Source organism: Leptinotarsa decemlineata, unplaced genomic scaffold (assembly GCF_025532065.1).
Source record: "Leptinotarsa decemlineata unplaced genomic scaffold, Ldec_3_MD MMD2_tig00026336_RagTag_RagTag, whole genome shotgun sequence".
NCBI lineage: Eukaryota > Metazoa > Arthropoda > Insecta > Coleoptera > Chrysomelidae > Leptinotarsa > Leptinotarsa decemlineata.
In genome coordinates, this window is record NW_027412692.1 from 759,230 (window position 1) to 771,293 (window position 12,064).

Consider the following 12,064-nt stretch of genomic DNA (forward strand, 5'->3'; position numbering starts at 1 on the left):
TAGATATTTTAGTCTGTTCATGGCGGGTTGGCTGTCCTTGTTCATCTTTCATTGCCTGACCACTGTGCATGCTGTTTTTGGCGAGTGCATTGGCTTAGGATGTGGGGGTTGAGCAAACCGCCCATCGGATGCCTGCTTTCACGTAGCCCCGCTGAATATGACAGAATCACTTGTGGTTCAGTTATTCCCTAACTAAATGGCATCCCAACGATGGCTTAATCCTGAGGTGTGTGTATCTGTGCCGAAAGGATGAATGACACTGAGCCCATCAGCTGACTCTATGGAACCTTCAAGTTACCGAAAGCGGAGCTCTGCCGTGATTGACCTTCTTTCCCTAGCTACTCGTGAGACTTTTATGGACAGAGTACACTTAAAAATTATTTCTGACGCTGAGTCTATAGAGAAGATGTATGTCGAGCTTACGACTCCAACTGACCTCCCTGTAAATTCAGATGAGGAGCGAGTCTACAGAGGAGATGGGTGTCGAGTTTACGATTTCAACTGACCTTCCTGTGAATTTAGTTCAGGAGCGAGTCTACAGAGGAGATGGATGTCGAGTTTACGACTCCAACTGACCTCCCTATAAATTTAGTTCAGGAGCGAGAGCTTCTCAACTCCCCAACTCCTGATCCAACAACTGAACCTTAAAAAAAAGGTTTGGTGGTGCAGCCAGGAAATGACTGAGTCGTCTCCTCAAGAGCGGGGTACTTTGTGAAACCACCTTGCATCAAATTCTTGAGCGGCGTACGCAGAATCTGTCTCAGGTGAAGGAACAAACCCCCCATGAGCAAGTTAGCAAACGTTTGCGCTCAAGTGATGATTCACCAAAACCAGAGGCGAAAAAGCACTGCACCGTTGAATCTAAGGCATCGTCAGGTGTAGCTGACGTGCAAAAACCCTCATATGGGAAGGTTGTCGCGGGTATCAAGATGAGAATCTTGCACCTTGACTATCCGACTACCTCATTAACGATGAAACATCAGAGCATATACTTTGTGCCTGCCCCGCTGGGGACCGAATCAGGTTTTTAGAGTTCGGCATAGACGTACTCTTACCATCTGACCTGAGAGACCACTCACCATACAAACTAATCGGCTTCGTTAAGAAGCTTGGTTTATTTGGTCGAGTGTGAATAGGTGTATGCCACAATAAATCCTTGCGGGTTGCGGTGGAGGGTCGAATAGACCCACTCACTTTGAACCTTACCTAACCTAACCTGTTCATAATGTTGTATGTTGTATGAACTCTAAGGAGTTTTTGATACCGAAGCTTAGTTCCGCAATAGGCAAGTTTTCAAATTCCTCAGTGAGCTTTTGCTATTTAGTACCAAATATTGAAACAGATTATTTATCTGACAGTTATAATTATGAACAACTTTAAAATCTTATGTTAAAATTTTAGTGTCCAGTAAACATTTTGTGCATGAATAGACACTTTCTCACTTTATGGAAAATTCAGATATGAGAAAGTTTTCTTGATTCATTGAATTTTAATGTCGGTTCCTGATTAATTCATAAATACACTTTAATAACTTGTTTTGGCATCCTTTTGAAGGTTTCAAACTATTTTGATTGTAAGTTTTTTATTCAGTACTGACTTTATATGGATTCATGAAAGCGTTGGGCTTAATATAGATCCTTAGGGCACACCACAAGCAATACATTATTAAAATTGGAAGGGGTGTATTCTTAGGAGGGAAAAGTTTTTGGAAGGAAAGTTGGTTGGCTTTCACTTCTTCAAATTAAAATGAAATAATTTTTTTGATTATTTAAATAAGAAGGACAAATTACTAAATTTGCCTAGATACATTTCTGCGATCGAATACAAATTCAGATAGTGTTATTTGATTAATATTTTAAAATGTTTTTTGTTTTCAGCGGATGGAAATTCACAGCTAGTTCATTCGATAGAATCACAAATCTCATCTAATAATTATTGATTCATTCGGTTCAGTTGGGAAATATTTAACGTTCTTCAGGATTTTTTGGAGTAGACACAGTAAGTGTGTTTTTTTTTCGACTTCTTTATTTTTTCTTTTAATCGATCAAAAAAGCTGTGATAGTTTTGAATACTCACTTCTTGGAAAAGGTTAGATCGAATCTGTCTTGAAAATCGATTCGAAGTAATTCTCCAGGAGGACTTCTTATGATCCATTGACATTCAATGTGTGGCTGGGGTATATTTGGATAATTCGGTGAGGATATTTCTGTATGATTATCATAGGGACTCAATATAATTTCTCCGCCACAAGATGCGGAAATTTCTTGATATTTCAGTCTGAAATTCTGAAAAATACAAATATTAGAAATGTATTGGGAAACTATGAATGATAATGCCCCTTTTTTCATTGTACCTATGTTTTGATTTTTTTGTTGGGTATCGACTTCTTTGGTCATTAGCCACTTGTTCTTGGTAGGCAATGTTAATAAATCCCTGAGCCACCTTGGGAGCATCGTGGCTATTCGCAGAATTATCCCAACTTCAACTAAATGGATTATCTCGAGAAAAATATCTGGTCGAGGTAGTGCTTCAATATTACTTTACATAACATTTCATTGCATTCACATACATACGTGACATGATAACTTAACATAACATGTGACATAAGATGACATAAAACATGTGTCTCAGTGATAAAAGTGTTTTTGCTTGTATATCAGATTTATCAGATGAAAAAAGCAAAACTTCCGGTATAACCTGAAGTATTATTTTCTTTCGATTAAGCATATTGAAAACTTTATATCTGCCAATTTAATCCTCACAGACAAAGTATGATGAGCTGTTTTTTCGGGTTTCGCTCCGTGTTCTTCATCCTCACAAGGATTATTTTCACAATGTTCCGCAACTCTCATTTGCCATCTTCTGGTGATGTCTGAAGTTTGATCCTACTACTGCTATCTTGGAAGCGATAAGAACTACAAGGTCGGTTTAATTGGACAAGAGTTTTCTATTTTGTTTTCTGCCTACTTCTTAGATCAGAGAAAACTCGTGACGAGACATGTGGAGTAGGCAAATTGAGGCTTCGGCATCAAGTTACATCAATTTTTTGAAAGTGGCTCTAAAATCGGAGCCGAAACGTCGAACACCAAACTCCAGACGCGGTTCAACCCGAACTCAAAAACAACATACTAATGACCGAAGAAACATATCCGAACAAATTCGATGCTCACCATTGGGATCTCGGAAATTATGAGGGATACGAAGATGGTTGGGAAAGTTGTGAAATTCCGGAGATATTCGGAAAAAACAGAAATTTCGGAAAATAGTTTTTATTTTTTTCTGGTTTTATTTTTTGAAGGATTAGAAAATAAATTGCACGTTCACGTGGTAACTTTTCCCCTGCTACATAATGGTGTTTTCAGATTTGCTATCCGACGTTTCGTCTTTCGGCCACCATCATTAACTTTATTTTTTATAATGGGCGCTACATTGGATTCTTTCTGTATTGAATTGAACCAGATTTTACATTTTCAATTATGTATCATAATTTATCATTCTTTTTTTAAAAATTGGACATATTGAAAAAAATTTGACTTTGATGTTTCTAAATTCGACTTTCAAGTTGTTACACTCAATGACATTTCGTTATTGTTCAAGTCATTAATTTTTGGCGAAAGCTGTCTTCAAGTTATTGGATCAAAATCTCACCGAGTTTGGTTTGGTAAATTAAAGATTGTGCCCTTTACAATGAGAATATAACTGAAATGTGAAGACAGAAGTTAATCACAGCAATGCTCAAAATGCTGGCCTTGTTCAAGACACAACTGTGCCCAGTTTTTAATGACAATTTTCAAAGACTTATTGGATGATCTACCTTTGGCTAACTATAACATCTGGTTTCAACATGATGGTGCTCCACTGCACACTACCACACGAGTATCTAATTACCTCTATGAAAGGTTTGATGTTAAATGGATAGGGAATAATGGGCCGGTGACGTGGCAGCATGGTCTCCAGTCTTAAGTGTTATGGATACATTCTTATGGGATACACTGAAAAATAGAGTTTATGGTCAGAGGAAATATTAAAATATTGATGACCTAAGCTTTGTTAGAGAGTTCGTAAGATTGAGGAGGAGGGAAATTAATCGTGCAGTGAATAATATTCGAAGAAGGGCAGAGTTGTGTTATCATGAACAAAGCCAGTATTTTGAGCATTTGCTATGATTTACTTTTGTCTTTACATTTTAGTTAATTATTGTTATTTGTTCAAAGTTCTATTTTCATTGAAAAGGACACACTGTCTAATTTACCTCATATACATCTCATTTATCAAATTTTGATTGTTGATTCTGTCTCCGTATTTTTTCATTGGCTTTTCAAAACGAACCAAACTCGGAGGGATTTTGATCCAATAACTTGAACATACTTCGATGTGGTTGTCGTCTTTCGGGATACAAGTTTAAATACATTTCCGATGCCCTAACACTGTTTCTATCGTATTTGTAACAAATTTGTATCATATATCTTTTTTCTTCATTCGTGAAAGCCATTTTTCGCCAAAAATTCAATGACTTGTACAATAACAAAATGTCATTGAGTTTGGCAAATTGAAAGTCAAATTTAGAAACATCAAAGTCAAAGCCTATTATGATAAGCATACTTTTTTTTAATTTTCAATTTTTGGAAAAAGAATGATAACTTATGATACATTATGGAAAAGGTAAAACCTGGTTCTATTCAAAACAGAAACAATCCAATGTAGCGCCCATAAGAAAAATAAAGTTGATTATGGTGGCCGGAAGACGAAACGTCGGATAGCAAATCTGAAAACACCATTATGTAGCAGGAGAAAAGTGGCAATGGAAGTGCAATTTATATTCGAATCTTTCAAAAAATTAAACCATAAAAAAAATAAAAATCATTTTTCGAAATTTCTGTTTTTTTTCGGATATCTTCGGATATACTCGGAATTTCAGAACTTTCTCAACAGTATATTGCTAGTCAGGTAAATGCGCAACTTTGCCCCAATTTAACCATCCTCGTATCTCTTATAGTTTCCGAGATTCCAATGGTGAGGATCGAATTTGAAACACCCTGTATGTGCTTACCGACGAGTCAGGGGATCCACGATACTTCACATAAAGATTATTTCCAGTAGAGTGGAGTTTTTCGGGTAATTCACTGCCACAATATTTACCGCTTCCTAGTATTGGTGAATCCGGAAACTTTCCATTCCTCACCTAAAATAGCAAAACTATCTCATTATGCGAACCAACCATCTTCATTAGCACATACCATAATATAATTATCACAACCTTTATTCCTGTCATATCTAACATTCATTTCTTCGAAGACTAATTCAATAGTTTTGGTAGATCGCACGGTTATGTTCCATTCGCACTACAAAAAAAAATCTGTGAAAGAAATAATTACTTCAAAAACATTCTTACGTTATCATCACGGGGAGTTGAACCATTGAAAATTATGTATCCTGTTGGTTCTGTTAGATATCCTCCACAAGCTGAAAAATCCCAATTCAGTATTTCATACAAACAGCCTAGTGCGAAGACGGTTTTGCGGTACAAAAAGTGGGGTAGGAACACATTCTGTTTATATTATTTGTAAGAATAATGAATAATGAGTTTCAGCGATGTGAAAACAAAACTTTTCTTTTAAAATAATTTTTTTCTACATAATCATCGATAAGATCTGACATTTCATCGAATATGTTAAAAATCTTTGCCGGAGTAATACTAGCCTAGTAATAATGGTTTAATAGTGAGCTGTGATCTCACTGTAAATAAATTTCTGGATTCCTACCTCTCTATCATTGAATAAAAACTGTAAAAAACTCATAAAGAAAGGAACAAAACATTGAAAAATCTTCATTGAGATTTGTAGTGCATATAAAGGAATTTTTTCAGCTACCAACAACTACTTTCACACGTATATTGAATTACACGAAAAGAAGAAGAAGAAATCCTGAACAACTACTTTTCATGTATATTGAATTACATTAAAATAACTTTTTCTCATTCAGTTTGTATTATAAACATTCGCAATGGAAATGAACCAGATATTATTTATGGAAATACTACTCAATGTGATATATGAAAGAGTATTATTAAATGTTCTTCCATGTAAAACCGTCATCCTCAGTGGTGTACTCCGAAATTTTGGGACAAGACACTTGTCTTACCCGCCTCATCAGCACCATTTTGGATAATAATATTTCCTGTTCAATTCTGTTTTTATTCTCTATACCTCACGGTCAACTTGGTCATTAAAGTCACTATAAACATTGTCTCTCTTCATAATTGAATGATAAAAATTACTTCGTATGAAATCAAGCAGGCTGATAAAGATTGTCAACACGGCAATGATACTGTGATAAAAATTGTATATGTTTTTGTAGAACGTGAAAGTATCAATCATAACATTCAGGTGTTAAGTACATTTTATTTCAAGTTGCTGTAGATAAGGATGCAATAGAGCTGGTTACAGGAAAATTTGACTGAATGGCTCTATTCCAAGCAAATACTGCAATAATGAAACATACATTATAGAAATATCAAGGATTACGGAAGTTGACATTGATAACAGAGATTGATATTCGCATACGAGTATATCAATCCTGACCACCAAAAAAAAAAGAAAAATTCAATAGCCTTTGAGAAAAAGTTGAACCCATGGTTATTTTAATGAAAAGTTTGTGGAAATGAAGTTTCTTAATTTTCAAATAGAGAATGGTGTCCTCTATAATTCGTATAATAATTATTTGTGTTTCGTTAGCAGAACCTACTATTCAGGAATAATTTTGAAATGAAAAATTTGCTTTTATTTTGTAAAATGTTGGTCACAAATAAGCATTATTCAAATAATCACCATAAAAATCATTCCTTCCACAATTTTTTACAGCAAGCGTCTGTTTCTGTTTTCACAGCCTGAGCCGAAAATGTTATTTCGGATGCTACTCACCGTCTTCGACTCTGGCTTCGAAGCCTGATCCATTCATATATCGCGTAGTTTCGAATCGGACTTTTATCAAATCCGTTGCAGAAAAAATGCTTGAGTCATATTTACAAACTGTCTTCATCAATTGCCAATCGTTATCATTTCTGTGTTTTTGATAGATTATCACATTATCGCTCAGGAAGTTACAATTTTGGTGAAATCTGAATCTACCACTTTCAAAATTCAAAGATAGAAACTGGATTGTTAAGTGGTTCATTGGTATTGTGGAAAAAATCCATTCACACCGCAAATTCGGTTCATATCCTCCTGGGAATCCCGGGGAATGGAATGTGAAGTTCCGTAAAGGAGTGATACTTATTTCCTGTGCTCCACAAGTGGTATCTGTAAGTTTTTGAAGTCAGCATATTTAAAGTTTCATAAAAGTTAGAATCGAGAAGGTGTAACAATTAGTTAATGAGTTATTTAATATAAAAAGGGAACTTTTTGTTATTTGTTTCTTGTTTAGGGTAATTTTAACTTTCCTTGTAATTGAATACCAATAAATAGTTTGGAATTTGTTCCTGACGTTTCGATGACGCGAGTGGCTAGCTTCTACAGAGGTTCTTACATCTTGAGTTTATCTCCGATGACTACTCTAGTTAGAAGGATATATCACTATTATAGTTTTGAAGATTCCCCCCTAACTATTATAGTTAGGGGGATTTATCACTCCAAAAGGATTAACTCCTGATATCTGCTACTATTTTAGTTTTGAGGTTACTACTATAATTAGAAGGATTCATCACAACTATAGTTCGTATGATTTGTCGCTAATATAGTTAGGATGATTCGTCACTACTGAAGCTACGATAATTCACCACTCCAAATGGATTGATTTCTGTTATCTGCTGATACTATACTTAGGAGGTTACTACTATAGTTAAGAGATTGCTATTATAGTTCAAAGGATTTATCACTCCAAATGGATCAACTCTTGCTATATGCTACTATTTTAGTTTTGAGGTTACTATTATAGTTAGGAGGATTTATCAATACTATAGTTCGGATGCTTTATCGCTAATATAGTTAGGAGGATTTATCACTACTGAAGCTAGGATAATTAATCACTCCAAATGGATTAATTTCTGCTATCTGCTGATTCTATAGTTAGGAGGTTACTACTATAATTAAGAGATTGCTATTATAGTTCAAAGGATTTATCACTCCAAATGGATTAACTTCTGCTGTCTACTACTTTTTGATGGAGTGGTATAATACGAGGTATAAAAAAATAATATTTTTGAATTGTCAGAAAAGATACATCATTTCGTTTTTTAAAGTTTTTGACAACCTGGAAAAGATTGAAGGGTATATCGCTGGAAAAGTATAGAAAGTTCTTACTATAGTTAGGAGGATTCATCACTCCAAATGGATTAACTCCTGGTATCTCTTCCCATCCGACAATGAATTTTGATCCAATTCGAGGGCTGTTATATTCCACATTGATAAACATGATGTTTGACGAGGATTTCAAAGGTTGTGGTGCCGTTAAACCACAGTATCTTCCCAAAGAAACTGCTGTGTCGTCAACACCATCGAACACCTGAAAAGTAATCATGAGTATCTGTGGATATGTTTTCACCTGGGTTTGAAATCGATCATTAAAAAAAATCAAATACGATCTAAAATGTCATCTGGATTTATTTTTTTATTTATTCGATGATCTTCATCAAGAGTGATTTTGATTTTTGATCGTAAATGAAAAGATTTTATTCTGGACATTGATTTGGAAAGGAATTTATATGACTGACAATAATAATTTTTGATTTTTGAAATCAAAAATAGGAATTCGTTGAATATATCAATGATTTATGTTGAGTTTGGTAGGTGGAGAGTATCAACTATTAGCATATCGATGACATATTTTTCGTATAAAATGTGATTTTCATTATCTACTTCATTGATCACAATTCAGTCATTATCATTCATGAAATACTGTCTCACTCAATGATTGATCATTATTTTTAATAGAATCAATAAACATCAGACATCGATTTAAATATGTATATGAAAATCGGGCATAATTAATAAATGATTTTTTTGAACAAAATAATAATCAATTTCAAACCTTTGTTTTCACGTTACCTGAAATACAGCAAAGTAACAATCTTCATCGATATTATCTAGAGCATCCAAGGAAAACTCTTTGAAGGACAGGAGAATCCTTTTTTTCGATTCTACTGTTATTTTATATGAGAATGTTTTGTACTCCAGATATGGACGGGGATATAACGGGGAATATATTTCACCACTTTTACCCGTTAATTCGCTGTAGTCATCTGAAACATTTTTTAAACTGATATGTGTGGTTTGCGAAAAATATTTATTAGAAATGTGTTTCAAGATACCTACCACATGCAGCATATGAAGCAGTTTAACGCTTATCGAGATATAAAAAATTATGAAAATATAAAAAAAAACTATTATTTTTCCTAATATGCGATATGTGTTCTGGCGATGTCTTGAATTTATTGGAGTTTCTGGAGACACCCTACATTTCATTCTATAAAATAGAGGACATTGGCAGATCAAGATCTTCAGATGATGTGGTGCTGCAGGTTTTCCGGGTTTCCCTGCAGCTGAAAAAGCAAATGCGCTACTGGAATCAATGAAGTCGCCCCGGAGCGCCAATTGATTTTTGTTGTTTCTTAATTTCATGCTTTGTTTTAAAGATCAGTTATTTTTTTAAAACGATGATTTGTTAAGTTGAATTGAAACGGTTTAAATAATTTGAGAAAAGTTTTCACTGATGTACTGTGGTGAGCTTCACTCAACATTTAGTATTCAAGAAAAACTGTATTGTGAGATTTTCACTGAACAGTTTACAAAACCGTAACCTGTGTTCTGCTATACAAAAACTTCCTCAAGCGTTTCCATAATAATTAAATTCTACTTAATTTGTGCTTCATATAATAACAATTTAAATCATATCACTTTCCATCTACGTTATTACTGCGTTTAGGTAAAAATTAATCGAAACATAAAAAGTCATAAAAAAATCCAGTCCATTGAATGTATGCTTTTTATATCAACAATATGGATCATACCTACTTATTGATTGATAATTTTCCCTGAGTTTAAGTAAAAATTATTTAAAAATTTAAACATCGTAAAAGAAAATTTTACAAACTCATTAAATTATCAAGTGATGAACTAATTACCAATTTCCACATCAGAAAACAGATTCCAAAGCTATGAAGAATTCAGTTCTATTTAGTCATTTGGCAAATGCGGAATTGGTCTTCACATTTGAAAAGCTACTCCTATGCTCTCATTTGGGAAAAAATCCCCTCATAAAATATTGGGCAAGAATCACGAGTCAAATTATATACTATCAAGTGATAATCTCCAACAAGAAAATAACGCCGGCCGCCACTGCTAGCCATAAATCAATTGTGACGAAGTGAAGAGCGATCGAATTTAGGATGCCGCTCTAGATGCAGTGAGAATAATGATATCGATTTCGATGGAACTCTGGCGAATTTTATACCGCATTCGATTAGGGAAGAGTCTGATAATGGCGCGAGGTCGATAATACCGCGCACCACATTATCTCCCAATAGAAAATAATTTTTGGCAACACCGCACAAATAGTCGTTAGCTTGAACGTCTTTTTTCGCCCCGCAGTTCAAATATTTCCATTGCAAACACTTGATCGAGCTCGGCACGTGTTTATTGTTTACCGTGAAAATTCTTATAACTTTTATCATTTTTTGGATCGAGGTAGGTACTAAACCTTTTATTTAAATGTTACATATTGATCTGCGATAGACGGCTAATAATATTAGGAAAACTATGTGATGTTGATTGCTTGTTCCACATTTCCATTATCTGAATTATCTTTGCATGCATTCAAAATGGTCACGTCTGATAATTGCACGCTCAGGGCGCGGTATTATCAGCCGCGCGGTATTATCAGACCATGCTAATATAATTTTTCTACAGATGACTGAACCTACTCCAAAGAGAAAAATGCGTTATGGGATCCAGCTCAGATGAAAGCTGCTCTGGAAGCTGTACGTTCTGGAAGAAAAGTTAAAGAGGTGACAAGAACTTTCGACTCGCCAAAATCGTCAATACGAGACAGAATTAAAAGAGGAGCATATTATGATCCTCGTATGGGTCGACATGCAACATTTTCAAATGAAGAAGAGAAAGAGATAAATGATCATGTTGTCCTACTAGCAAAAACATTTTATGGGGTCACTCAGCAACAACTACGTAAACTGGCCTACGAGTTTGCTATCGAGAAAAACAATTGTTCCCAGTGGGTGCATTAAGACTGCAGTGGTCAAGCATCTGCCGATAACTATATTTGCGATTTTTGCTGATTCCTTTTGTAGGGGAGACCGGGACAAGATGAAGTTCGGGGCAGCACGGGAAGTAAGTTTGTGTGCGTGAATAGTAATCGTGTTCTGAGCGGCGACTGCGCCATTTGCACGAACGTCACTCTCCGCTAGTGTGTCCAAGCAGAGCGAACAGGTTAGAACTCGTTTTTGCGTTGCAGAGGGAAAAAAGTGATATTGCAAGTGTTTTTACGCGATATTTGATTCGAAAACTGATATACAGACATGTAAGTACCTGCGTTAATGTATTATTTCAATCCCGAGCTTATTATAGTAGTCCAAAACATTAAATTCAAACCAGATTTTTCCGCCGGTAAAGTTTGAGGTTAGAATTGAGTCATCTTTTTTACCTACGTGTGTATCGGGGCAATATGATCGGGGCATAATGGGATACTATCCCGTTTTGCCCCGCCCTTGTGATTAAAATAACATTTTCTATGTACTGATAATCAAGTGACTGAAAAAGGTAAAAAACAAATAAAGAAACTTGAAAAAAAGACTGCAAAGAAGATTAAAAAGACAACTGACAAGGAAAACCTGCATAAAAAGCATCAAACCAAAAGGTGCAAAAAAGAAACTGAATCGGAAGATAGTTCATCCCAAGAAGAGAATGATGACTGTGCTTGCATCTATTGTGGGTACTTATACTCAGATTCAACCGAAGGTTGGGTCATCTGCGGCGTGTGCCACGGTTGGGCGCATAATTCATGTGCCGGAGTAGATGAGGAAGATGAAGAGACACACATTTGTGAACGCTGCCTA

The 12,064-nt window shown here is 35.2% G+C and overlaps 1 protein-coding gene across 1 annotated transcript in view; it reads right to left on the reverse strand.

The window, feature by feature from the left end:
* The window catches only part of Cubn (Cubilin), a 117,538-nt gene that overhangs the window by 44,675 nt on the left and 60,799 nt on the right, over positions 1–12,064 (reverse strand). Inside the window, exons 34-40 of the mRNA XM_023160245.2 lie at positions 9,042–9,235; positions 8,298–8,499; positions 6,921–7,298; positions 5,393–5,463; positions 5,238–5,342; positions 5,051–5,182; positions 2,077–2,285 (exon numbers count right to left, since the gene is read on the reverse strand). Coding sequence (XP_023016013.2) covers positions 2,077–2,285; positions 5,051–5,182; positions 5,238–5,342; positions 5,393–5,463; positions 6,921–7,298; positions 8,298–8,499; positions 9,042–9,235 — 1,291 coding nt within the window. The remainder of the gene's footprint in view (positions 1–2,076; positions 2,286–5,050; positions 5,183–5,237; positions 5,343–5,392; positions 5,464–6,920; positions 7,299–8,297; positions 8,500–9,041; positions 9,236–12,064) is intronic.